This window comes from Trichophyton benhamiae (assembly GCF_000151125.1).
Source record: "Trichophyton benhamiae CBS 112371 chromosome Unknown Abenha-G-c-322p01.r1, whole genome shotgun sequence".
Lineage (NCBI taxonomy): Eukaryota > Fungi > Ascomycota > Eurotiomycetes > Onygenales > Arthrodermataceae > Trichophyton > Trichophyton benhamiae.
The window spans coordinates 970,369-996,989 of NW_003315110.1; the positions used below are offsets into that span (position 1 = coordinate 970,369).

At 48.0% G+C, this 26,621-nt stretch overlaps 12 protein-coding genes across 12 annotated transcripts; 3 read left to right on the forward strand and 9 right to left on the reverse strand.

Annotated features, from left to right (window-relative positions):
• Positions 1 to 1,843: 1,843 nt before the first annotated feature.
• ARB_06171 (RING finger domain protein, putative) lies at positions 1,844 to 3,230 on the forward strand (the record flags this gene model as incomplete). The annotated part of the gene is made up of 2 exons (XM_003015813.1): positions 1,844 to 2,294; positions 2,386 to 3,230. 2 exons carry the CDS (start codon positions 1,844 to 1,846, stop codon positions 3,228 to 3,230), a joined length of 1,296 nt encoding a protein of 431 aa, XP_003015859.1.
• A 570-nt stretch (positions 3,231 to 3,800) lies between these two features.
• Positions 3,801 to 4,703, reverse strand: ARB_06172 (uncharacterized protein; the record flags this gene model as incomplete). The annotated part of the gene is made up of 2 exons (XM_003015814.1): positions 3,801 to 4,221; positions 4,324 to 4,703. The coding sequence occupies 2 exons, from the start codon at positions 4,701 to 4,703 to the stop codon at positions 3,801 to 3,803; spliced, it is 801 nt and encodes a 266-aa protein (XP_003015860.1).
• Positions 4,704 to 5,401: 698 nt separating this feature from the next.
• On the reverse strand, positions 5,402 to 6,859 carry ARB_06173 (zinc-containing alcohol dehydrogenase, putative; the record flags this gene model as incomplete). The annotated part of the gene is made up of 7 exons (XM_003015815.1): positions 5,402 to 5,595; positions 5,686 to 5,998; positions 6,068 to 6,213; positions 6,267 to 6,483; positions 6,535 to 6,603; positions 6,672 to 6,741; positions 6,822 to 6,859. The coding sequence occupies 7 exons, from the start codon at positions 6,857 to 6,859 to the stop codon at positions 5,402 to 5,404; spliced, it is 1,047 nt and encodes a 348-aa protein (XP_003015861.1).
• Positions 6,860 to 7,390: 531 nt separating this feature from the next.
• On the forward strand, positions 7,391 to 8,306 carry ARB_06174 (uncharacterized protein; the record flags this gene model as incomplete). Its single annotated transcript, XM_003015816.1, has 2 exons — positions 7,391 to 7,878; positions 8,075 to 8,306. The coding sequence occupies 2 exons, from the start codon at positions 7,391 to 7,393 to the stop codon at positions 8,304 to 8,306; spliced, it is 720 nt and encodes a 239-aa protein (XP_003015862.1).
• An 823-nt stretch (positions 8,307 to 9,129) lies between these two features.
• Positions 9,130 to 12,805, reverse strand: ARB_06175 (ubiquitin-protein ligase (Hul4), putative; the record flags this gene model as incomplete). The annotated part of the gene is made up of 4 exons (XM_003015817.1): positions 9,130 to 9,236; positions 9,436 to 10,152; positions 10,197 to 12,143; positions 12,322 to 12,805. 4 exons carry the CDS (start codon positions 12,803 to 12,805, stop codon positions 9,130 to 9,132), a joined length of 3,255 nt encoding a protein of 1,084 aa, XP_003015863.1.
• A 1,088-nt stretch (positions 12,806 to 13,893) lies between these two features.
• Positions 13,894 to 14,770, reverse strand: ARB_06176 (uncharacterized protein; the record flags this gene model as incomplete). The annotated part of the gene is made up of 4 exons (XM_003015818.1): positions 13,894 to 14,244; positions 14,342 to 14,449; positions 14,612 to 14,650; positions 14,684 to 14,770. 4 exons carry the CDS (start codon positions 14,768 to 14,770, stop codon positions 13,894 to 13,896), a joined length of 585 nt encoding a protein of 194 aa, XP_003015864.1.
• Positions 14,771 to 15,189: 419 nt separating this feature from the next.
• Positions 15,190 to 16,175, reverse strand: ARB_06177 (uncharacterized protein; the record flags this gene model as incomplete). The annotated part of the gene is made up of 3 exons (XM_003015819.1): positions 15,190 to 15,745; positions 15,797 to 15,931; positions 16,000 to 16,175. The coding sequence occupies 3 exons, from the start codon at positions 16,173 to 16,175 to the stop codon at positions 15,190 to 15,192; spliced, it is 867 nt and encodes a 288-aa protein (XP_003015865.1).
• Positions 16,176 to 17,004: 829 nt separating this feature from the next.
• On the forward strand, positions 17,005 to 18,588 carry ARB_06178 (uncharacterized protein; the record flags this gene model as incomplete). Its single annotated transcript, XM_003015820.1, has 1 exon — positions 17,005 to 18,588. One exon carries the CDS (start codon positions 17,005 to 17,007, stop codon positions 18,586 to 18,588), a length of 1,584 nt encoding a protein of 527 aa, XP_003015866.1.
• Positions 18,589 to 18,927: 339 nt separating this feature from the next.
• Positions 18,928 to 22,299, reverse strand: ARB_06179 (EF hand domain protein; the record flags this gene model as incomplete). Its single annotated transcript, XM_003015821.1, has 1 exon — positions 18,928 to 22,299. The coding sequence occupies one exon, from the start codon at positions 22,297 to 22,299 to the stop codon at positions 18,928 to 18,930; it is 3,372 nt and encodes a 1,123-aa protein (XP_003015867.1).
• A 615-nt stretch (positions 22,300 to 22,914) lies between these two features.
• Positions 22,915 to 23,922, reverse strand: ARB_06180 (uncharacterized protein; the record flags this gene model as incomplete). Its single annotated transcript, XM_003015822.1, has 2 exons — positions 22,915 to 23,258; positions 23,313 to 23,922. 2 exons carry the CDS (start codon positions 23,920 to 23,922, stop codon positions 22,915 to 22,917), a joined length of 954 nt encoding a protein of 317 aa, XP_003015868.1.
• Positions 23,923 to 24,610: 688 nt separating this feature from the next.
• On the reverse strand, positions 24,611 to 24,934 carry ARB_06181 (uncharacterized protein; the record flags this gene model as incomplete). The annotated part of the gene is made up of 1 exon (XM_003015823.1): positions 24,611 to 24,934. One exon carries the CDS (start codon positions 24,932 to 24,934, stop codon positions 24,611 to 24,613), a length of 324 nt encoding a protein of 107 aa, XP_003015869.1.
• A 676-nt stretch (positions 24,935 to 25,610) lies between these two features.
• ARB_06182 (methionine aminopeptidase, type I, putative) lies at positions 25,611 to 26,436 on the reverse strand (the record flags this gene model as incomplete). Its single annotated transcript, XM_003015824.1, has 2 exons — positions 25,611 to 26,258; positions 26,317 to 26,436. 2 exons carry the CDS (start codon positions 26,434 to 26,436, stop codon positions 25,611 to 25,613), a joined length of 768 nt encoding a protein of 255 aa, XP_003015870.1.
• Positions 26,437 to 26,621: the final 185 nt, after the last annotated feature.

Genomic DNA, 26,621 nt, shown 5'->3' on the forward strand with positions numbered 1-26,621 from the left:
GCTTCTCAAGCCACCGTCTGACACGACAAAGCGAGCACCAAAATGCGAATATAGTTACACGAAAGAGGCAGATAATCCGTGTTGCTCCAAGGGTGCTTGTGAGAGATGAAGATGCTGAGACAGACCGCTTTACTTGACAGTTTAGGGATTTTTCTTACGGCTAACATGCTCAAGCTCCCCTCTGTTTCTCGACACCTGGTTGATGGTTCGCTGGAATGATCAATACTCTCTCCATGCTCGCTTGAAAATGACAAATCCATACCTTTCTAAGGGCGTTGTCGATTGCGGTTCCAAAGGAGGTAAAATTCCACCTGAAACCAGGGTAGGGAGTCATGCTGTGGCTTAGACCCCTTCGGGCTTCGACTGTTTGACGGAACACTTCATTACCAAATCATAGTGATCAACCATGGCAACAGCTCCGTGTTGCCGAAAATCCCGAAATTCACACACATCGAACTGGCAATACTTAAGTCATTGAGCGTCGATGAACACGGAAAACCTGAGTGATTTGGAAACAAATGCGCCCACCTGGTGGCGTGAACACGCCATGTATGGAGTAAGCGTGGCATGCTTGTAACCGAGCGCTTGCAGCCATCTTAACAGAAAAAAGACCCGACCGTATTCAATGGACTCACTGTCTTTGCGAATCAATGACTAGCAAGCGAACATCTTGTTTCTGAAACATTGAGGAGTGGCAATTCTCACAGGCAAATACTGCTGTTATTGGAGTTGAAGCTGCTGCTACTCCTATTATCGCCTGGATAAGTGCACTACATACTCCTGGATCGCTTCATCCTGTCCGAAAGTGTCTGGTACGGCTGGTGATCTAGAGCTTGATAAATATAGCTCTCGTCACCCTCAAGTCTCGTGGGTCTGCGAGCCAAGCTTTAAACGCTGATCAGGCTGGGTGTTGGAGCAGTCCGTCTGGGGCATATCGTCTAGCGCTCTCCACGTCTCAGTCCCGGCTTTATCACTCGGATGACCAGAATCTGTCCCGCATCACTTAATAATAGCTGCCATGGCCGCTTGCTTGTGAAAGATATATGGACAAGTTGATCGCCACCCTCCTTGCTCGTTTCGTACCTGAGTGCTCTGTACCAGCCTCGAGGGTGACACCATCCTTGAATTTGATTAGCGCTGAGGATTAGATTTTGTCATCGTATTCAAGCGAGGGAATCCTAGCCCCAGTATAAAGTGCGCAGGCTGGATGGTGTTTGGGCAAAATGATTTGCGGCTGGAGACGGGGCGACTTATAAATTGCTTAATCACATCCCCAAGATCCGCCCACCCGTGCTGGATATATTTCTTATGATAAAATAATATTTCCTCTGCTGCAACTCTCGGATTCTATCGGTGGGAAAGTTATTCGTGAAATCGAGCCGAAACCGGAGTGCTCCCTTCAACATCGTACCTGGGCCCCAGCCCTGGTGTTATATCCTGATATCTCATGGGTAAGTCTGGTCTGGTCGGCCTGGCTCTCCCATGGACTTTCGCTCACGCAATGCCACTTAGCATCGAGCTCCTTTCGAGTCGGCACTCTGGTTTTACCAGGAGAAACATGCGACTCCCCACTACCTCTTAATGTATGGTCATCTCCAGGTTCATCACGGGGCCGCTGAACATTTAAACGCTTACATGAGCCCTGATTTAGGATACCGTCTCTTATCAACTCGATCTTGGTGACAATCTTGTGACGCTTTCTTCAAATGGACCTGGAGAGTCTATAAGTGGGTTACTATATGTGCCCGAGCTCTCTAACGATGCTTGCAATGAGGAGGCGAAGAGCCTGATTCCGCCCAATGTTACCCGACGTTCTGATTTCCCTAAACCCCCATGTGCGCTCATGGCAATCGCTCCTTGGATATCGCCGAACTGTACTCTTGCATTCTTGGATGCAGCAAACGATGATCGTGTAGTTGGTACTGTTCTTTATATCCCCAACAACTCAACAAGCAAACTGCCGATGGGAAATGGTACTATATGGAAGTTGGACGAGGACGATACTTGGAAGTTGAACCACCCATTTCCGGTATATGCTATTCCTGGAGCATACGGAAAGCAACTAGTAAATGAAATCTCCCTATATTCTGGAAATTTGTCATCTGTACCACATGGAGATGCACTTAGCAGCGAATACGGTCCGAACGCACGCGCAAGGATTTTTGCCCGGGTTGATGTCGGTAAGGGAACTCTGTCGTTTATGTCCCGAGCTGAATATATTTACTCACATCCTCCTAGCACGAGGCCGGAGTTTGATGCCAAACCTGTGGATATTTCTTCTGGCAGTTCTCGGAGTACTTATTGTCATTATAATCATATCGTCGATTTTAATGCGGTACATCCAAAGACGACGTCGTCTGTCATTACAGCGCAGGATTCAAGCAGGGGAGGTGGATTTGGAGATGCTGGGCATCAAAAGAATGACTGTTCCTCAGCATATCCTCGACAAAATGCCCCTTTACACTTACTCTAATGACGGGAATATTATGACTCCTGCACCAGCCGTCACAACGGTCTCACAAAACATTGACCAAGCACCGTCACCTACCACTCCAGATAGCAAGAAGCCTGCTGCTATACGGAGCTTTGTTTCGCACCTGTTTGGTAACTCTCGAGGGTCTACTACACTTGCGCAAGCCAAAGGAGGAAAAAGAACGGATGCTCGGACTCAAGCTTTGCCTTCCAATCAGGATGTCGGCCAACTCACATTCTCGCAGTGCACATGCCCCATTTGTCTCGAAGATTATGTCTCTGGAGAAACTACTGTTCGGGAACTTCCATGTCGACACTTATTCCATCCAGGGTGTATTGATACGTTCCTACTGCAAAATAGCAGTTTATGTCCGGTGTGCAAGATCAGTGTCCTTCCAGTTGGGTATTTTCCGGAAACGGTAACAAACTTGATGGTTCGTCAAGAACGACTTGCCAGAAGAATACAAGAAGAACGGGAGCGACAACGAACCAATCCGAGGAATAATACACCGAATATTCCGTTAATCAATCTTCCACAAAACTTGCGCAATAATACGGCGGATAGTACAGAGCGGCAAGAGGCAATGCGTCAGAGAGCAGTTGCTATGCTCGGTAACGAAAGGATGGCCGAAGATGAAGAGCGAGAACGAGCTGCTGCCAGGCCAAAATGTAAGAGCTTAAGTTTCCATTCTTATCATTCATGCTCTCCCTTTCCTTCCTCATCCTGTCAGAATCTAACTTTCTTGATTAGGGCTTAAAGTTGTACACCGATTGTTCCCCATTCTCAGATGACTTCATTGCTATGCCATTACCCCCGACTTTTTATACCAGGAATTCTTCCCTTATTCTTTCTTTTCTTTTTTTTTTTTTTTTTTTTTTGGTTTTTCACATCCTGTTACGTCTCCTTGTATATGCATGCGTCAGGGATGCTTACCGGGGTTATGGCGTTGGGTGGCTGTTCACGGAGCCGGGGTAGTTTATGAGGATTTTTGTATATCTGACATGAGCATTTCTCTCGTTGACGAGTGGAAAGGTATATACGATATGATTGCGGCGTTCCACATACGCTAATGACGATTTAATGATATTTTGTGATCTATGTTATTATTCCTTTGAGCCTTATTATAGATCGTGTTACTCTCTACGAGGGTATTGCTTATTATGGGGGTTCAACATCCTGGAATGCTTGGAGGTTATTGATGGAGAGGTTCCCACCTTGTGAACAACTAACGCCATGGTATAGTTGCACACTTTTGGCCTCAAAGCTTTTCATTATTGGTCATTATAGCACCTGGCGGTACGGCGCGTTGTTTTAAGGCGTAGATAGGCTAGGCAAACTTATCGTGTTTACCTTGAACCCTAACATCCAGGATTTCTTCATGATAATTCCCTTTTCTCCGTGCCTTCCTCAGTCGCTTTACTTCACTGTCATTCAGCCTCCTACCTACAGCTTCCTCTAATTCTTTCCGGCTAATCTTCTCCAACGCCTTGCTTTCTTTTGCGGCTGCAGACTTTGTTGTTGGTTTGAAACGCGCCTGCATCCGGACCCTGAGAGAAGTATTGAATGAAATTTCAGTGGCATCACCCCGGATTTCAATAGACGGCTTGGAAGCAGCTGAAGGAGTTTCCTTGGAGGAAATGAACGCTTCAATATCACCACCACATATCTGAAGTGATATCATGCCTGGGGAGTTCGGACAAGAAATTGGGACAAAGGACTCGAGAGCTGATATCGCGGACGAGTTGGCGCTTAAAATACCATACTTATCGCAGCTAAGATACCTTTTCAAAGGGGCTTCCAGTTAGTTTGTTCTATCCAAATATATGCTAGTAAATCAAAGTAGCCCGTACCTTCCGTGATGTCCTTTAAAACTGATTCCTTCACTCCCTACAACCTTTGTTGCTACCCATACCTGGCGGACGTCATGTGGTTCCGCGGTACCTGGATTCCCTTCTACAATATTCTCCAACTCGCTGGCGAATACCTTTCCGTTGACATCACAAGCAATGCATGACGGTGGAGTTGATGGCAACACAAGTAAAACAGGCCCTGCTATCTCAGCTGGTATATCGGCAGAGACCCAATTCTGGCCATCATCGTCGGCTGGAGCTTCAATATCCGCAGCGGAGGTTTTGTAAGGTTCGGTTGTGGCACTCCCTTCGTTATCATCAGGCTGCCGCTTTCTCTTCTTCGTCTTTTTATCTCCTTTGAAAGATAGAGGCTTGACCATTGCGATTCAGTTCATTGAGAATATGCTCTCTAAAAGCGATTAAAACTCGCCTTTGACGGATCTCATAGTCTCCATTTTGATGTCACTTAGTGGCCTTAAGAGGTCATGGATGGCGCCGCCCGGGCCGCGTCGTCGGTGTCGGAATAACATATATCCTTATTTACCCGCATTGCCCAGGTTGGGGACCTTGCAAGTATGAGATCTACCTTATAAAGAGGGACGACATTCGACTTCATCTTTCGTCTGATCAACATCACGAGAGCGATACAGCACTTTTTAGCCTTAGAGCTACAAGTTCAGATGCCAAATCCGAGCAATAGAGAGCTGAGGTGGTGTTGGTATTCTATCCATTACTGCGATACTAGCTAATGATGATGTCGCGATTGACCACAACAGCCGACGGCGAAAACCTCCAAGGATTGATCCAAACACCTTCCAATACCGTCATGATACCCGATACCTTGATCCAGAAAAAGGCCGATTTTTCTCCGTTGAATCTGGTGAAAAAAGAAAAAAACAATAGGAAAAAGCCCATGTATCTCTTTTTGGTATTGGAAACGAAAGAGCGTCATCCATGAAAGGGCACCACCAAAGAATTAACGATCAACAAAACCAAGCGGCCCGACTCCAAAGTAAAAAGAGGTCGTGAATATGGTTCATTAAGATGATGGCGCCGAATCAAAATTGCATCGGCTGATTTAGTCGAAGGTGATGGCAGCCTTGATGGCAGACTTGTTCTTCATGGACTCGAGACATTCGGCCCACTGCTCAATCTTGAAGGTCTTGTTGACGATACCATTGACTCTGACCTTTCCAGAGTCAAGGTAGTCAATGGCGGCAGGGAACTTGTAGGTTTCACTGAAACTTCCGATGATGGTAATTTCGTCGCCGACTGAGTTGAGAATTAAATTGTTAACAAAGTTGATCCAACATTACCAGGGCAAAGTTTTCAAAAAGCCTGTCAGGAAAAGGATCGACTTACAGATCTTGGAGGGAGCCCAGCTGACACGGTCCTTGTTGGCATAAACGCCATAGACAACCAGCTTTCCACCACGACGGCAGTAGTTGATAGCATCCTCGAGGATTCGGACGCTTCCAGTGGCTTCAACAACGATGTCGAAACCGTATGGGTTGGCAGCTTTCAGGGCATCAAACTGAGCGCTAGGGTCCTCGCGGGAAAGCTCAACGTACTCATCCGCAGCATCAAGGCGTTTGGCAAGGTCCATCTTGAGACCCTTTGGTGCGGCAATGACGACCTTACAGCCACCGTTCAATCTGAGCATCTGAGCAAGAACCTGTTCCAAATTTCGTTATCAGTAACTATACCATGCACCTACATGGGCTGAAAGTCTGGGTGGACATACAAGGCCAGTTGGGCCAGCACCGAACATGAGAACAGTGGAACCCATCTTGGGGCTGATCTTGTCAAGACCGTGAGCAGCACAGGAAGCAGGCTCAAGGAGGGTAGCATCAACGTCCGAGAGGTTTTGGATTTTGAAAACACGGCCAGCTATGAGTCCAAGGAGTCAGAAGGTGGCAATTTCACAGGAACACTCAACTTACCAGGATAAGCGCAGTATTCGGCAAATCCGCCATTCATAGTGACACCATGGGCCTCGAAGTGCTCACAAAGGAGCTCCTCACCACGGCGGCAGTAGAAGCATTCTCCGCAGAGTTCAGAGTTGTCTGCAACAACTCTGTCTCCAATACTGAACCCTTTGACCTTTGGGCCGACAGCAGCAACGACACCGACGGTCTCATGTCCTGGAACCAGAGGGAACTAAGGAAATTAGAAGCTGCTTTGAATTTATTTCAACCGGAAGTTACTAACCTTGGCCAGAAATTCACCCTCATGGATATGGAGATCAGTGCCACAGACACCACATGCCTTGACTTTGATCTACAGAAATTTGTCAGCGGCTTCCCTGTTCCGATCGCTTCCGTACCTGGAAACACGTGCAAGCTTACCATAACATCATTCTCTCTGAGCTCTGGAAGTGGAATGTTGACGATGCTGAACTCCTCAGGCTTGGAGTATCTGCCATTGTGCAAGATAACTTAGCAAGCTGACCTTGAAGTCCCTTAGAGAAGGGGATTGACCCAGGGACGGAAGTTTACCTGAGGGCCTTCATGCTATTTGGGAGTTGAGCGGCCATTTTGATGAGGGATAAAGTTGCTGTATGCGGTACTATCAGCTTGTGGACTTTGCAGAAGGTAAGAGGCGGATGATGATGATGATTATGATAACGATGAAAAGAGCAGGAAGATGACGCTGCTTATAACTCACCTTCTGGAAAGGTTTCTTTTGGCGATGGAGGGGCAGTTGCTGTTGAATGAAGCAGAGGACAAAGGAGAGAGGTCAACCGAGCCGAGAAGAAGATGAGAACTATTTATACCGGAGACAATTTAGTGAAAACAAACATTAAAAACTGGAGGCAGGACAGGAAGATACACTATACCATACGCATACGTGGTACTGACTCTCAACACCAGTGGAGAGAACGGAATCAGGGAGAACCCAATGGAGCTAGTTTATCCACCAACGCACTGGCACACCTCCTATGAACAGTATTAATTGCCAAAGCAGAGGATAGCGAAGGAAAAAGAAACGAGACGAGACAGCTAGCTCCTATACACTGCCGGAGTACTGAGTACAATACGACTAATTCGACATGGGGAAAGCTACGATGTATAAGAGCGGTGAAAACGCACCAGTTCAATTAACTTTTGCCTCCAAGAAGCCCTGGGGTGAGGGGATGATTCGGCTACCTGGGACATATATTATTAAAAGGCGCGTTAGAGGCACAGCGTTTTCGGACAGCTATCTAGATCGGAATCCTTGCCAGTCAACAGATCAACAGAGGACACTCTGGAACTGGACCCTCAACCCAATACAAGCCTTGATGCTCCTTTTTTTCTTCTTCCCCTTTGCCCTTTTTCAACACCTGATTGGCCTCCGTCATACGCAACACAGGCAGAAGTGGTTGGATGTGTGCCCGAATGGGCCGAAGGCGAGCGAGGAACGGCCGCTACAATCTTCAACAGTGGGAAAACATGTGGCTCCTGCTGCTGAAACCCACCAGGCCACATATTGGTGTATCTTATCTCTCGCCCCTCCCCCTCCTCTCCCCACAGAACTGCTCACTAAGTCAGCGACTATACATGAAGCTAGGAGGTATGGACTTAGAAAGGAGGGAGCTGCCGGTAGCCCTGGGAGCCACCGCAGGGAAGTTATTCCAGGGCGAGATTTAACCTGTCTATATATTTCTATCGCCTCCACCATTCGTAAACGAAGGGACCAAAGGAGCATCCCCCCAACAAATCAATGTCCCTGGGGCTTACTATATTTTTACAGAGACTGAATATAACAGATGGCCAACGCATCCTTCTCAAGGCATGACAATCCTGGTCAGTAAGATATACGAGACATTGAGCACCAGTGGTATCCGCATGCAGGCCTTGGGCTCCTTCGACTCTGGTCCAGCCGCCGCCCGTTTCTTCTTGTTGTTCAGCAGCGAGAGAGAAAAAAAAGCGCGAGATAAATGGCACCAAAAAGCAATGAGAGCAAGGAAAAAGAAAAGAAAGAGAAGAGAAAAAGTCTGAATGGGATTGAATTCTGTAAGCCGCCCCACGTTTGGCTCGTGATGTGCTTAATTTTATCATTTATGATCATTATATTATTGATATCCGAAAGTCAACAGCTTCGGCGGAGCATTTTTGAATCTCGAACATTTTCACCTTTAACATACTTTCTTTTTCTCCCTCGCGAGGCATGTTCTATTTCCATCAGCTGGTTGGCAGCTAGTGCCCGGGCGATCCCTAGCCTGAAGTGTCCTCTCAACAAGACAGGTCTTAACTGGCGATATCAGCTGGCGAGGGTGCTTACTCACGTTCTTAGTAACATGAGGACTTATATCAACAAAAGTGCTATCAAAGCAGCCACCCCCCTCATGACCAAAGCCTATCGACATCCTTGTGGATTCGGCGACGCAGTGCAACCTATGATATTCTTACGTGGGCCATGAAAGAAAACACCGAGCCTTTGTCTGCTCGTAAATGGCGCGACCAATTCGACAAACACTGGCAGGGCGGAAAGCTAATGCCAGAATAACGTACCAACAACCATTGATACGCCAGACTAGCTCAAGCAAAGTCCAATAAGCTCAAGCTCATTCAGGGCATGTGAGTTTAGCTGTGCTGGTCTGAAGAATATGGGGGAATGGCTGTCCAGCCTCGGCCACATGAAAATAGCAAACCAACTCTAGAAGACGGTTGACTAGGCCAGGCCATACTTATAAAAACCATAACTCCGGAAGTTGCCAGTACCAGCAATATACTCCGTACCCTAGAACGGAGCTCGATGCAGGAAAAGAGAGAATAGAGATGCCAGGAGAAAATAAGTAACAAAAGGAGTGTCTATCTATATTTAGCTGTCTTTACAGCCAAAGTGAGAATAAACAAATAATGGGAACATGAGCCATACAGGCTTCATGTACAGGAGGCCCAACCGTTCATTGCAGCCCAAAACCTTCGCTATCAACTACCGCGCGCCAAAGTTTCTCTTCAAATTTCTGCCGGGTTTTGTATCGATACAACCCAAGTGCATTGAAACAGGTCCGCGCTGTTGGGAATCTCTCTGAGTCCGGACCCAGGCACATGAGCCTAATGACTAGGTTGACTGCTCCCATGGCGGGGAGTCTATCGCTGCCCGTAATGAAGCTGAGTATCTTACGTTGATCTTTAGCCGGGGTCCTCTCAAAGAAATCCCAAAACCAGTTTACGACTGGTTCCCGGTCTGGCGAGGAAGCTGGCCAGTGCTCATACATTGCTACCCCACGCAATGATGGAATATCAAGTGGCTCTTCCGAGCCGCGGATAAGAAGCTCAATTTCTTCAGGTTTAAAAAGATGCAGTGCGTTTCCTCCACAGACAGTAAAGAATCCGCGTCTAAATGGTTCGAACTGTCGGCATACTGCCCCGTCAATGATGTAACGCACGTAGAGATCCACAAACTCACGACGATTTTCATTCGTCACAGGTTGATTCTCTCCCCCAGCACATAAAGGAACTTGGATCGTCTCGCCATAACGTTCAACTTGGACTACGAAGTCCTGACAAAAGGTTTCAGCAACATCTCCGTCATATTCTAGGAGCTGTCGTAGGCCCTTTGCCAACGCAGGTCGAAACTCGGCTAAATCATCTAGGGTAGGCTTAAATGGCTGAGGCGGCGATGACAATGTAGGTGTAACGTTTGATGGTGAATATGCCAATAGTTTCCGGAAGGCAAACGGAGGCAACGCAATATCAAGAATGGTCGAATTGTATATTGCTAATCCTAGAACCACGCCGACCAGGAAAAATTGCTCCGACGACTCGAAACAGTATGGATTGAAGTAGCAATATTGGGAATCCTCATCATATAGAAAGAGGCCTGCAAGGTGATCATTAGCTATAATGTCTCAGCACCTAGGATGCATATGCAGTTAAACATACCATGAAGAGGGTCGAAAACCTCCCTCACCAGCAGGAGAAACCACTCCTTACGTAAACCACCGGCATCAATGCCTTCTTCACCCGCAAATTCTATGCGCAGCCCCTTTTTGATATCTTCCTCAGCAGACCCAATAACAGAGCTTACGCTTTGTAAACTATCTTCAGCCAAACAGTCCCTTCGGACTTTCAGTACAAGGTACTGGCTTACTCCTCTTCGACCAAGGATAGTGTCAAAGAATGCTTCCCTAGCTTTTGCCTCCATCTGTCGACGGGCATCGTGTTCCATAATTTGTATCTTGGCCCATATGCTGAGCAAAAACGAATATTGGCAGAAGGAAAACTTTCCACTACGAGATTCCCATGCTTCGAAATCTAGAATAAGATCGGCATAGTCAAGTCGTGCATTATAGAAATAGCTTATCGGAATCTTATTCAAGCGATTGCTATTCGGCTCGGAGACAGAGGAAGGTTCTCTTGCACTTGGGCCACCCTCGACTTTTCGGCTATTTCCTGTACCATTAGCTCTGAAGAGAAGGGCCATAACACGAGCAGCAGCACGAATTTGCCAATCGTCTGCGTAGCTGACCAGCTTATTTTCACTTGCTGGAGATTTCTCTGGGCTTTCTTGAAGGGCTGTGTGCAATTGTGCATGCGTGACGGTCCCCGGTGCAGAAAACGTAGGGACATATCTCCCAAGATTAAGTCCATTCTCGGCCTTTGCTGATTGTCGCTTGTGAGATTTGCCGAGCCGAAAAGTAACAAATCCATTGACAACCTCTACCAATCTTTGGAAATGACTCGGCATAAGCCGTGAGAACCATCCCACAAATGAATGATGGCACTCATTAGGTAGATTGGAGATTAGCCCAAAAATTCTTTTTAGGGCGGAGTATCTGAGACTTGATAACTCACTACCGCCTGCGGAGGGTTGAAGACGACTGCTCTTTTCAGGGGAAGGTTTGCTATATGGTGAAGTGGATAGGCCTGGTGGTTTCTGGTTGTGTTGAGTTATCACCGTTGAGGGAGAGGCGCCAGATGGGGTCCTGGGCATAGAGCCAGAGGAGTATAGAAGTGGGTTTTCAATTAGTATAAGTAGGAACCGAGTATCATCCGGACGTATTAGCGGTCGTTTCGGTCGTTGGAGCAGTTTCTCTGTAGCTCGTAGCAAGGTCTTTCGAACTATAAACCTTGACTCCATAATTACTTCATTAAGTTGAGCCAGAACGTCTAAGTCCTTGGTAGGGGAGGCATTTTGCTCGCCCATATCGGGTAAATCAAGGATCATACTATTCCAAGAGTCACCTGCATGTATAACAAGATGGTACCATTCTAGAAGCTCTGGCCAGTTGATTCGAGGCGACTTTGAATTGGTGAGACTGGTCTTCGTTCCGTATGATTTTGATGACTGACCATTATTTGGTAACTGACTTTTTGGTGAACGCCGGCTTTCCGCCCACCATGACGCATTCTCGGCGAAATTACCAAGGAGAATCGTCTTTTCATCAAGATTGGACACATGATGATCTCCAGGGGTTGCTGATGACACAGAGGCTTTTCTCCCTACTGATTGTTGTGAGCCCTCACTCGCTGCCCGATGGTAACAGGTTCTGCCGGTTATAAATGAGTTATTAAGCGTATCACAGCCATCAAAGCAAGTCGTGATGTATTGCTCTAATGCACGAAATACGGTGGTCGGACCCTTAACATCGGCCCCAGAGTCTCTACTTCTCTGGTCTAGCCGTTGAGCGGCGGAGTCTATCCGAATGCCGCGTGCGCCATTAGCAGGCGTATAAGGAAGCCCCATGTTATCAACTTTGGCCTTTGATTGGGGCGAGGTTCCAGAGGTAGATGGCACATCAGATACCAGCACGGAAGGCATATTGGTGTCATCCTTGTCACTCTGAGGGTAAACTGGGTTCTGCTTGGACAGCTCGGCTTCATCTTGCACTGGACCGCTATGATCTGTCTTCGGCCGCGCTTGACGGACTCGGTGCTCACCAAGCTGGGTGGAAAGAAATGAAATGAGGCATTCCTCGATTATACTCCGAGTTTCCTCTACGGTAACTGCAAGATAGATATTGGAATGTGCAAAAGAGACAGGGTGTTGATCTTGATTGGCACTCACCTCTAGCTTGCGGTTGCTGAATATTATCTGGATGCAGTTTTTCATCTGGCTTACCACGCCGCAGTCTGCTGCTACGGTAAGGTTCCAAATCATTCATGGTTGCGCATTTTCCGCATCGGAACCCCTTTTTGGTGTAAGGGAATGCATTGGTATGATCGCATGTCATACATTTGCGTTTCCGGTACTCTTCCATATGGTTGTCGGAGCCAGCACGTTTCTGAGGGCTACAGGACCGCGCATTTGTAATGACAGGATGTAATCCATCTTCGCCATCTGTAGACTCAGAATCTATGATGTCTCTACTCCCGCCGCGGGCTTTTCTTCCCTTCCCAGCAAAAAATGCCGGAAATGGATTGCTGGTAGACCGGGAATGGCCACGACGAACAGGAATAGCTCTTGACTGTGTTGTAGATTGGTCTGGAGGAAGTAATAGGGTAGATGGATCGAGGCCTGACGATGGCCGGGGCGCCGGGTTGCTCTCCATGGCGGGAGGCCCGGCGTTCGCAGGTCTGTTGTTGTGATGGGTGAAGCGAGAGACCCACGTCGGCGCCATTATTCCCAATTCGACGCTCGATATCGCACACGTAAACACTATTATGAGCTCTTAGAGACTTCAACAATAGGGGTAGCCAGGTGTCCCAGTAGTCTCTTTCAAGTAAAATATATCACTCGCGGTCTGCCGTCGGTCTCAAGCTGGCCTTCACCAGAAAGTTGGCAAGCACAGCAACAACCATGAGGGCGTGCAGGGCGCAGATCTGGTGACGAGGCTGGATAACAGCACCGGGAGGCGTTGTATGTTTCTTCTTCTCGAAATCGATGTCGATGGCCGCCGGTCTGTCTCAGAGCTGAAACCGAGACGGCCGCCGCAGGGCAGCAGTGCTCAATTCAAGAGCAGTCGTTGTCAAGTATTATTCGTCTTCCCGCCGTGTCCCGAACAACGAGGCAGCAGCACTTTGGCCGGCAGAAGCAGCATCCTGGGCCTGGTAGCACCGCCTTCCTGGAGAGTCTGCGTATCTGAAAGCCCGACGAAAGGTGCGCTCAGCTCGGGCTGAAAGGTGGGAGGAGTGTTTGGTCGAAGCTGAGGACAGTTAATGCGCCTTTGGTGGACGAAGGTTAGTTTAGTTAGTTAGTTACGTGGAGGCGGACGGAAGGTCTTGGTTCTGACATCAGCCACACCCTCCATCACTCGTCGCTCAGCCCCTGGGCCCTGGGCAGTTAATTAGACGGAGGTTGATCACCACTTAAAACTACCGATGCGAGCACCATGGTGTCTGGAAGTGTGCTACGGGCAGGCTTGGGCAATCATAGGCACTCATAGGCACTCATCAAGATAGGGATTAGCCCGTGGATGATACTACAGAGGGTTGTGGGAGGGATAGTTTGTTAAGCTGAATTGGCGGCATATTTTTGAGGGTCATTTCATAGCCAGGAATTATATCATTTCTTGGTATGACATGCATTGATCAACATGACGTGAGCAGTTGCGCATGCTTTGGAGAATAAGATAGAAGAATTTTGGTAAAACATGACAACAAAATTGAAAACCCGCAAAGCCCAAACCATTCATTACATTTAACGGTATCTCCAGAAGTTCTGGGTGTTGAGTCGTTTCCAGGTCTTCCGTCTGCCGGCGGTTGTCTTGTTGTAGCCGTGACCCTTGTTGAGACCACAGGACTTCTTGCCGGTGGCAGTAAGACCACGGGATTCGCGGTGCTTGTGAACGGGGTTGACAATCCAGTTGATGCGAGGATCCTTGCGGATGGCCTTGTGCTGAGGGTCAACGAGGATGATCTCGTAGTACTTGTAGGTAGAATCTTGGTTGATCCAGTAGGAGTTGAGAACACGCAAGTTGGCGCATCGCTTTCCAACACGCTCCTCAGCGGTGGATCTGAGGGATCGCTGGTACTTGAGCTGGTTGACACCCTGGTTGGTAGGTTTGCGGCGTTATGCAATCCACGGGGTAATCCATACCGTAGGTAGCACCCTTGCGAGCGGTTCTCTTGCGGCCACCGCGTCTCACACGGATGCGGTAGATAACGTAGCCCTGCTTGGCCTTGTATCCGAGACGACGGGCCTTGTCAGGGCGAGATGGGCGGGAGGCGCGGTGGATGACATTGAGTTGACGAAGCTATATTAATGCACTCTCAGCAATGTTCAACGAGTGTATAGCAAGGCACGCTGCAAAATCAACGGCAACATGTGCATATTTTGTGTGTGCCACAGAAATCAAAAGACGATTGAAGCGGATTCCTCTTCGGCCATGGTCCTCGTCGGATCGCTGTCGACAAACTCGGTCCAGGTCTTTGAATGATGAATCGGTTCGCTCGGACTAGGGAAAGGACGGTAGGGTTGTTTTTCTCACCTCCCAGCATCGGACGCGCAGGAGGAAGCGCATCACATCGGACTGCTTCTTCTTCTGAAGTTCTTCCACATATTTAAGGGCACCCATCTGCAGTCAAGACACGATCCTGTTAGCTTTGCAACCCAATTCCACTCGTAGCACTGGACAGGCTCTCGGAAAAAACATGTCTGCCGGCAGTAGTCCAAATCAGAGACAGGGAGGGCATCTTACCTTGACGTCGTGGAGCGGTTGGCCTGGTTGTTGCTGTTTTACTTACCGTCGTTCAGGCGTTGGAAGATGTCGAAAGTGCGACTTTTTCTTTTGTGTGGGCGGAAACTGGAAAAAAGTAAGCGAGGTAGCGCAAAGTCTTGGCGTCACGTGACGCATTAACGACGGGAGGCATAGAAAAGAAAAAAAAAATAATGGATGGGATGACAGCTAAGATATGAACTATGAACATCGTTGGTTGATAATGGTACATGATGGTGCGAGGCGCGTGGCCTCATAAAAAAGATATCTCCTCTGCTTCAGTTTGCCCGAGGCAAGGCCTTGACGAGCTCATACATTCCCCTTTGCAGATGGCGTGCCACGATCCCCCAGCTCTGAGGCTTGATGCCGTTGCCAGGGCCTTCATTCAGAGCGTCTCTTCCCATGTCAAGCATTGCCTGCAAGTTGATGTCATTCAAGAATGCCTCCTCCTTTCTATCTCGCAATTGACCTTTGTGCCCGTTATATACCAGCTGTTTCTCTATTGCCAGTGCGGTTGCTTCTGCGCCCCGAGCAATAAGACGGCGTGCCTCTGCTGTGTCTTTCTCAAGTCCTTCCTTTGGGTCCTGGGGAAGCTTGGCTTTTAGTGCATGGGTACCAATGCTGTCTAGCTCACTGACTAGATTACGAGCAGACTCAAGGAGTCCCTGCGTTTTGAGGTATAGAGGGTGGTTGGCTGCAGATTGCATGCTATCCGATATTACAGTTTTATCTCCGGTACCGTTCGAGGTTACATTGGCCTTAACTCGCCTGGATGATAGAACTGCTATCATCAAGGAAGAGAACTGGCATTGGAAATTCTCATCTTCGTTGTGCCTGTCTTTCGTTTAGAACTTTTTTCCTCTTCCAGTGGAGTGGAATACTCACCACTCCTCATCTTCTTTTTCGAACATGTTCTTGAGTCTTCTCTCCTCAGTTCTCACTTTTTTTTCCATGTCCTTCGCAAAGGTGTCGCTTTTCCCTGCCTTTTCGATCGCCATCTGCAGATTCTTCAATGCATTGCTAGCCACATCAAACGCTTAGCTGTCGAGCGTAGTGACTATTGGCGAAATTTTTGTCCTTTCCCTTACCGTGCATCATCTAAGCCATTCTGGCCGTTGTCAGATATATCATCTTCATCGGATACTTCCATATCGCTGCCGAACGCATCGCTTATGCTCTCATGTCCGCCCGGACGAGATGGCGGTACGCTCCCTTTTGAATTTAGCCTCGCTCTTTTGGGCTCAGCCTGGTTGGAATTTTGCATTAAAATGCTCCCTAACATTAGATAGATCAGCATTTGTTATCTATACATCATCTCCTGGCTTACCAGTACGCTTAGCCCGACCCATGGTTTAACTTCTCTGCCCTGTTTTTTGTCTACCTTATGTGCAATACTCCTCTACCGGCTAGGTCATTCAAATATGAAGTTTTTGTTTCTACCATCGTCCTCTAGATGAATGGTTGGACGTCCAAATAAGGCGTTACCTAGATAGGCCGGGCGGTGTGCTTTCTGTACTTTCTGCCACAGAATGTATTTTTTATTTTTTTTTTTTTTTTTTAATTTCTTTTAATTAAGCTATTCGGTTTTATCCTTCTTTTCTTTCTTATACAACTCATTTATATCCATCTCCCCCATTTTTCTGGCAATGATCTATAAAACATTCAGGGATCTCCAGTTCAGAGGCAAGCAACAATCGTTCCGCCGCTCTGAATTGTAGGTTGGTTGACCAATGAAAGGGTTGCGATACGTGGCTATCATGTATTACATAATCAACTTTATTTTTGCGGCGCGTTGGTCTTTGATAAAACTTCCATGCTTGAACATTTGAAGACATCGATCGTATCTCGAGTCGAGCTCCCGCATTCCAATATGGCGTCTTTGCTAGGTGCACAATATGATTCCTCGAGTGACGATGATATGGGCACTGCGGCCGCTCAGTCAAACCCGACGCCTGCGATAGTTGCAGCTCCAGATGTCCCAGTAGAGGTTTGGTCCCCTTTGGTCATATTACTAGACCTCAGTTTAAAGGAGATTGTCTATTGTTTGGCTCCGTTGCTAACATTTTCCATAGGGTCCTTCACAGTTGCACCTAATGCTGAGAAAACCAACCGATACGGCACTGACATATAATGCAACCTACGATGACCTCACGCGGCCTCAAGCTGGTCCAGCGAACCCATTCAAGACTGAAAACTCTGGAGTTAAGAGAAAAAATGTATTGACCGGATACGCTGAAGAAGCCGCAATAAGCGAGGCAACCTTCGTCACCCAACAGCGCACTTTCCAGAGCTTAGGCTACACCAAGGATCCAACCCAACCAGGGGCCTTTGTAGGAAACATGGAACAGGTGGCTCGCTATGGGGGAAAGGATGTGGTGCAGATGCGACCGTCCAAGGAGGAGAGTGCAGCTATACGGCGAAAACGGCAGAAAAAGGGCGATTCGAGCATTGTTGAAGGCGAAGGGGCGTATCTAGGTCCTTGGGCAAAATATGAAGCCGATGAGCTAGCTGACAGGGAAGCCGAGGCTCTGGCGGAACTGGGCAGCGATGAAGAATATATCGAAGAGGGAATCGTTCCGTCCATGCCGGCAATGGATAAAAAGGCTACAGCTTACCAAGAAGATTTGTCCCGCACGGAAACAACAGAGTTCCACGGCACAGAAGAGCGCGACTACCAGGGCAGAACATATATGCATGTACCACAAGATCTGGACATCGACCTCAAGAAGGAGCCAGGAAGTGTGAAGAACTACATACCAAAGAAGCTGATTCACACCTGGAAATCGCACACGAAGCCCATCACCTCATTGCGCTTCTTCCCTGGTTCTGGTCATCTTCTGCTTTCATCTTCGGCGGACTCGAAAGTAAAGTTATGGGATGTATATCATTCACGAGAGCTTCTCCGGACATACTCCGGACATGCAAATTCAGTATCGGACACCACTTTTGATCCAACTGGAGCCACTTTCCTTTCTGCCTCATATGACAGACAAATCAAACTCTGGGACACAGAATACGGGAAATGCATCCAGCGCTTCTCTACTGGAAAAACCCCTCATGTTGTCCGATTTAACCCTGACCCTGACAATTCCCACGAGTTTCTTGCAGGCATGTCTGACAAGAAAATCATTCAATTTGATATCCGTTCCGGTGCTATTACCCAAGAATACGACCACCATCTTGACGCTGTCAACACAATCACCTTTGTTGATAACAACCGCCGTTTCATCTCCACCTCCGACGATAAATCGCTTCGTGCTTGGGAGTACAACATCCCAGTACCTATCAAATTCATTGCTGAACCACATCTCTATGCCCTTGTCCGTGCTGCTCCACACCCTAACGGCAAGTACGTTGCTTTCCAGTCCGGAGATAATAGTATCGTCGTCTACGGAGCAACGGATAAATTCCGTCAAAACAGGAAGAAATTATTCCGAGGACATAATAACGCAGGTTATGCGATTGATGTTTCAATCAGTCCTGATGGCCAGTTTGTCACATCTGGTGACAGTGGTGGATATGTTTGCTTTTGGGACTGGAAGACGGGCAAGATGTGGCACAAGATTGAAGCGGGAGGAAAGGAAGGTTCTGCGATTACATGTGTAGACTGGCATCCTCAAGAGACTAGTAAAGTGGCCACGGCTGGGTTGGAGGGAGTTATCAAGTACTGGGATTAGTTGTAAACTATGGTCTAATTCACGTCGGGCATTTTGTGGCGTTTTGTATCATTTTGGGATGTGAATTATGCTACGCTATGGAATTATATAACGAACTCCTTACCTTGCACTCGGAATATGGCGCAAAATCTAAATATCAACGGCTACTTCTGGATAACTAGTAAGTCAAAACAACTGATAATGGACATGAACATATTGTTGCTATAAGCAAGCCATCCGGAGAAGAACACCATGCTAAAGTAAGGGTATCAATGACATAATAAATACAGTAAGAGTAAAGACCAGGTCGACATCAAGTTCAACAAATACTCCAGCCCACGACGGTGTCTTTGCGTAGGATTAAAAAGTAGTCATATCAATCCAGCTTGCGACAAAACCAAGCCTCTTCCCTCTTTCTCCTTGCATCCGCATGGCAAACTCTTCGAAATTGAGCTTAGCTCCTGATCCGCCTCGTTCCTTGGCTTCTTGTTCAGCTAGATTTAATTTTGCCCAGCGGGATAGAATCTTCGGGGAGGGCGGTGGTGAGGGAAGCACGGCATTCTTCACAGAAGGGGCAGAAGATGAGGATGCTACGGATGAGCCCGAGTTACTTCGCGTACGATTTGGAGGCGGAGACTGTTGGAAGCGAAGCCGAAGGGGTAATGAGCGATTGCGGGACCTACGCTGGCTTGATAGGCGAGGGTGAGAAGGCCCGGAAGTTGATGTTGACGTTGATGCAGATTCGTATATAGGGTGTGGCTCCGCGGAATGTGGCCGGGATGAGTGATGTGCTCCATGAGGCATATGCTCCAATGCGACTAGGTCTTCCTCATTGGGTCGATTTTGTGGGAGAGTAGGGTCTGGAGGCAGAGGTATATTGTTCTCGGAAGACGACGGCGATTCGGTGTCGCCCTGGAAATTATTGCTTTCAGGTGCAATGGGCATGTAATCAACTTCATGATCACTCAAGTGGTCAGATATTACGCTGCCTTCTTGCTGGGATGAATAAGCCTGATCAAGGCCGTTATCCTCCTCGCGTTCGACTTCCTCCAGGAATTCTGGGTCGACTGAAAAACCACTCTCTTGAAGTAGGTCTTTCAGAGACTTGTTCCCAGCCGATTCTGGATCGTCTGTGTCATCCCCATTTGGATTCCTGCGATTACAATTCTTGATATCCTTGACTCGATACCCTCTCTCCTGGAATCTTTCAATTTCCTTGGCCCATCGTTTCCGTTCGGTACGGGTACGGTAAGCTTCCATGAGGAGATCCTCCTTTGGCTTAAAGATGAGATCCAAAAGCTCGTTCAACCCCTGCTGAGTGACTTGATAGAGTATCTCTTTGCCTGCATCCCTTTCCACTTCTGGGATCTCATAACCACCCCATCGTTCACCCAGTTGGATGCTGCGTGATGATGTAGATTGGTTTGAGCGAGTTTCGTACTCGTTGTCTGTTACATCATCTTGGAAGCGAACTTTTGATGAAGACCTTGACCTTGTGGTAGGGTTATGCCAATCCGAGTCCTCATTACATTCCCCATCCGAGGCCGCTGCTTCATAGTCGTCCTCATTTCCCTCGTACATTGGTCGTCCACTTGTGCCCTCCTCCTCCTCAAGGTAGAATGCCCGTCGCCGCCATCTCTCTTCAATGCCCTCTCGCCTGATATTCGACTGATGTTGAGCGTCTGCAGCATTTAGTCTCTCGATAAGACAGGTTCCGATCCTAGCCCTATCAACAAAGTCCGTTACATCCTCTAGGGGTACATATGCCCCAAGAGCATTGATAATATCTTCACGTTGAACGTGCTCGGCGGGGGGCCAGTTCAGGAAGTTCTCGCAAGGATAGGAGCCAGCACAGATAAGATCGAAGCCGTCTCCATGATCAGCGGACGAGTCGCTTGACCTAGGCCCATAGTATGGTCCTTGAGTTGTATTATCTGACCTAAATGGATTTCGCTGACGATGGCGGTTGGGTCCAAGTCTATCTCTGAGAGCTGCATCACCTAGAACAATGTCCCTATCACCCGTTTCATCGCCATCTTCTCTTACTACAGCCTCATTATCTATGACCTCCAGGTCACCCTGTAAATTCGTACGTTTGCCTTCACCAACTCTGGATCGATCTGATCCGGGTATGGTTCCGGGAAATGCAGCACTGATGGGTTGACTTCCCAGTACCACGTCTCGAGAGCCGCTCTCCATAAAATCATCCTCTATGCCGGACATCATATCTCGGGTTAAGTCTCTGCTCAGGGTATAATACGCTCTGAATATTCGTAAGAAATCTTTTCGCTCCACATAACCATCCCTGTCTATATCATAAGCCGCAAATATTCGTCTCAGCCGTTCGTGCATGCTCTTGTTTCCAAAACTTGCCAGGCCCTTCAAGAACTCTTCGAACCCGATGAGTCCATCGCCGTTGGTATCGTAAAAGGAAAACATCCGGTCATAGATAAGGCTTGGTGGAGGAGGCCGGTTAGGGATAAAGCACCGGTCAAATGTCTTTCTATCAATTGCCAGCGGAAGGCCGTTAGGCTCTTCGGGCCATTCAACATTTGCGAGACATCTAAACTGGTCCCAAAGCGCGTCGACTTCGGTATTCTCAAAATTCGTTTCCTTTTTGAGTCGCTTTGCTACATTTCTCGGAAGCGTTTGAGGAAGCATATTGGGCTTCCCTGGGTATAAAACTGGCTGGACCTGCTTTACACTTCCCAGCGATGGAGTAGGTATTCGGACTTTATAAAACAAATGCGTGAGAATATGAACTTGGGAGGCTTCGCACGCCTCGCAGAGGTCATAGTCAATGCAGTTTGCACAGCGGTATCTGATCCCTTGGATTGGCATGACACCACAACTGTTACACGTTACTCCTCGATGTATATAGCCATCACGCCTTGCTTGGTCCTCAGCTATATGGTAGAGCAAATTAAGTAGATTTTGCCCTTCTCTCGGTGGGGCTGTGTCATTGGTGCCGTCTCTCCATGAGAAGAGGCTTTGATCATCTATGGTGGTGTCTCCTATCTCAGGCTGAGGTGGAGGGGGAGGAGGCTGTTCTGCCGGCATGGCATTGGTGTTCACCACCAAGTTTGCATCCTCCTGGCCTACGGGCCGTTCAGTGTCGGGTTGTTCACCAAAGTGCGGATTCTCGTTAAACCGCGTAAAGGCATTGTTGACAGCAACCTCTGAAATTCCACGAGATGTAAGCTCATTAAGCAAATATCTCCATTCCCCAGTAGAGAGAAGGATAACATGCGATGGTGGGAACTCAGCTATCAGAAACCGAGTAAGAAATTCATCCTCTATCATATGGCGCATCAAGCTTGCGCTCTCCAGGCTGGCCCCGATCTCCAGCTGTATGGTCTCTACGGATGCCAGCTGCGAAGGCAAAAGAGGACATTGCAGAGTATGTTCGGCGTCAACACGAAGCGTGAAATGGCCGTAACTTCTGCCTTCTCGTTCACGCTGAGCCAGCGCAAGCGAAGGAGCTAGCGGACTGGACGATTCATACGTCTCTCCGCTGGGCAGAGATATCCCGCCCCGTCTCTGGGAATGTCTTTGGTGTCGTACCGCATTTCGCCTATGGAGGGTCTGGGAAGCTGTCGGCGAAGAAAAGAAATATCGATGGAGCTGCGTGAGGGCGAGAGTGCCGGCAAACGCAGCGACGATGAAAAATGTCCGGCGATAGGTCAGGGCAGAGGTCCCGTCGATAGCGGAGGGAGCGTTGGAGGACGACATTCTCGACAGCGGTGGATGGCTAGAGGGAGCGAAGCATGGCCGTCATATCTCGCGATATAGCATATCCCCCACGCACTTGCATGCGACTGTGTAGCTGTTGTTCTGGTTAGTATGGGGATGTTGTTGCGGTTGAAGATTTGACACCAGCAGTTTGAGTTAAGCTGGCGGTGCTGTCACTTTTCAAGGCGTAGCTTGGACAGGAAGATCTCCACCGTGCCAAAGTTAAGTTGACCTATGTCTAGCTACAGTCAACTACATATGATCAAATGTCCACAGCAAGTCCTCTCCTCTACTACTCGAGAGATGAGCTGCGGTTACTATTTCACTCTGGTCAAACGAAGGTATAGTGTGAAGACAATAATCACAAGGTTATTCGCATCGTACCTCTCCCTCATATCACATCTTAGAACTGACAAATATACGAAGAATAGAGTCAGATGTCAAGGACACAAAAGCCATGAAAGAGATATTTTCTATAATTTTTTAACTGGGACTTATTAACCCGAAATATGCCTGATGATCTAGTTTATAAAAAGCGAACGTCTAACAGGAAAGCCGAGATATCCTACCTTTTAAGGAACGGTTTCTATTTTGAGCCATGCAGTCGACGATGATCTATGCGCTTAACTTTTGTTCTCGGATGAACACAGCGCTGATAAATGATAGGAAAACAAGGATGGTCATAAAGCCAAACGCCGTTGTCGTTGAACGGCCATAGCACTCTCTAACAACTTCCCTTAACTGCGGGTCAAGGTGTTTGATGTAATCAAGACTCTGCCTGACACCGTCCACAATCTCATCGATGTTCTTATTACCCTTCAGTGCAGAACGCAGGGAACTCCTGAGGAATTGCTGGACAATGCTGGCGGAGAGAGATATTGAGATGACTGACCCTAGCGATCGGAATAGGTATGAGCAGGCTGTGGCGACAGCTTGGTCTTCAGGGGAAGCATTTGCAACTAGAACAGTTAGCGATGATTTTCAAGCACAGAAGGTATGGAAATGGTATATACTTAATGCAATCAGTGTCGTTGTAACCCCAATGCCGTTTCCAAATGCGCACATGGTCATGCCGATGATTATCATCGGGGTACTATTGGCTATGATACCGGAGAATAAGGTAATCACAACAAGGCCAACAACCAATAAACCATATGAGTAGAAGGTGATCCAGTAATATTTGCCGGTCCTCTTCATCAACCAACCCCCAAAAAGTGATCCAGATACTCCCAGCAGGATGGATGGCAGAAGCTTAATTCCAGCACTGGCAGCAGAGCTACCATCACTAGCCTGGAAGAATAACGGGATATAGAAGATGGCAGCAAGCCATCCACCAAAACTAAAGAAGTTGGTCAGGTAGCATGCTACTAAATCACGGCCGAATGTGATGTGGAGGGGAGCAAATGGAGCGACGGCGAATCGGCCCTCGACGACCATGAATAGAATAAATGCCACTGCAGATACAGACAGCGATATGATCGTTAGAGGCATGGTCCAAGAAACATTCCCTCCCCGATCTAACCCAAGGATGAGCCCAAAGACGGCGACAACGAGAACGAATGCTCCAATAAAATCAACTCGCTTTAGCTTCTCTTTCCAGTTTGACTGATCTGTTGCCGGCATCTTTAGAGTGAGCCCTACGACAACGAATGCAAGTAAACAGCAAGGCCCTTGGGCAAGAAAAGCCCTAAAAAGGGAGGTCAGTAGATGAGATTTCTGCCACAAAGTACAAGGGCAATGAACTTACCAGCGCCATCCGATAGTATCCGCTAGAAAACCACCTTTATACCATTGATGTTAGCTTCAAGGTTTAAGCAATACCGCTGCGCCATTGCTTACCCAGAGGAGCTCCGAGACCAGACCCAGCGGACCAAACGATATTGATGACACCTTGCCATACACCGCGGTCCCTCAATGGAACAATATCACTCATGATAATACTGACCACGGTAGATAGACCTCCTCCTCCAATGCCTTGGAACACCTATCTCTCAATGAATGAGCCAGTGACACTTAACTAGTGGGTATCGCTAGAGGAGGAGGAGGATCTTACCCGTGCAGCGATCAATTGCTTAATGTTCTGAGCCAATCCGCACAATACGCACCCCGTGCCGAAGATAGTATACCCAAACAACAGACATGCTTTTCTTCCGAATATGTCACTCAAGCGGCCGTACAACGGTTGAAAGGCGGTCAGCGATAGAAAGTACGAAGTAGCAATCCAGCTGGTCAAATTAAGAGCATGGAGGTCACTTCCAATTTTACCGTAGCTCGCAACGATAATAGTCTGATCAGCGGATGAAAGGAAGACCTAGTTGCGTGACTCATTGTTAGCCTGATGAAGGTCTGGGGAAACGTTCAATGGATTTGTACTTACTCCGATGGTGATTGCCGGGACAATATACTTGAGTCGCTTCTGCAGCTCCGGAACACCCTTAAACTGAGCAATTCTTGCGTCATCAATCCCATTAACACCGGCTGTCTCCTCATCTGGCTTCGGCTGTCCATTGCCAGCCCCTATTCCCGCGGTCGACGGGCCGTTTAACGAGTCATTCACCGCTCGGGTACCTAGCAACGGCGATGTCTCAGTTGCTGGTGTGCGAGAATCATCGTCAGCAAGATGCGATGTCCTCATTGTGACGGCCACAGTCTCCGTACAGTCCTGACACTCCAGTTAGAAAGTCAGAAGTCACACTCACTCCCTTCAACGAAATTTCTCCCGGAGTCGGGCCCGGCGCCTCAAGACGCTTTAAATATATTTAAGCAGCGTCAAAGCTGCTCGGTAAGCAAAAGTGGGGCCGGCGCAAGCCCCGCTTCGAGTCTTATCCGGCGTCTCGTATTAATAGAAGGACGACCAACCAGAGCCGAGGAATTGCTGAGCTTTGTTGCTGGTAGCAGCCATAAGCTGGGACTCTTCGGCGTGTAGTTCAGTCGTTATATACTTGCTTACCTCTCCAGCTGGAGCTGACCTGTGTAACAAAGTTCTTTTTCCACGTTATTTTAAAGCAGGCGGCTCGGCGGCAGATAGATACATCACACGTGACAATAGCAAGCGCCTATTAATGAAAACTCTGCGGCTAAATAGCTCATAGCACGTGCCACTTACAAAGAGAGCTCCTGGAGAGGATATCAAAGTATGGAGTACGGAGTAATAGTTGTTGAAAAAGGCCATGCGATAGGCAGTTTTTTCTTGTCGTTCAAAAAGAGCATTCTAGATAGTAGAAAAAGGCTAATTTCATATTTTCTTCAGAAACACAATTAACTCTGATACGGGAAGGCGTGACTCTCTGAAAATTCTAGCTCGTCACGCCCTATGAAGCAGCGGCTGGCATCGGTATCGCACCGCCCGGCGAGTCTGGAAGCCTTGCAGTAAGGATATCGACACCATCCTCTGTCACTAGAAGCGTATGCTCAAACTGAGCTGATCTTTTCCCGTCTATGGTCACACTTGTCCAGTTGTCGGGCCATGTTTTGTCTCGATAACTTCCGAGATTGATCATGGGTTCAATAGTGAAGCACATCCCTGCTTTGGCTGACCCCACGGTTTTGCTTTTAGCGTAATGCGGGATGCTCGGGGTCGTGTGGAATAGCTGGTTTATTCCGTGGCCACAGTAGCTTCTGACAACGCTGCAATCCCGGCTCTTGGCGTGCTTCTCGATCACATTCCCAAATTCTCGGAACAGGGTTCCTGGTTTAACAATTTCAATTGCTTTGTCCAAACATTCCCTTGAAGTTTCTACGACTCGAACCGCATCCGGGTCTGCCTTGGCTTTGTCACCGACATAATATGTTTCATTGAGATCGCCGTGGAATCCGCCATGGTAAAGCGAGATATCGATATTCAGAATATCACCGTCTTCTAGGGGCCGTTGGTCGGGGATACCGTGACAGATAACTTCGTTCACGGAGGTGCAAACAGATTTGGGAAAGTTCACATAGTTTAGTGGTGATGGATAAGCCTGGAATACAGTTAGACAGCCCATATATCGAAACGAGAAGAGCCTCTGTATCGCTTACCTCTCTTTCTAGACAAGCTTGATGCACAACTTTATCAATGTGGTCAGTGGTGACACCTGGTCGAACTTCTCGAGCAGCAATATCCAGCACCTCTCTCGATAACCGGCACACCTTCCTCATCCCCTCTATTTCTTTTTCATTGAGTATTTTAATGTTATGTCGCCCAAATATTTTTTGTTCTGAGCGTGGAACTCCATCGACTGCATAATCGGGGTGCTGGATCGAGCTAGGGACAGGGTTCTTGGGAGAAAGGGGATACACAGGTCGTAGAGCACCCGTAAATGGGAACGTTGGGAATGGGTTGA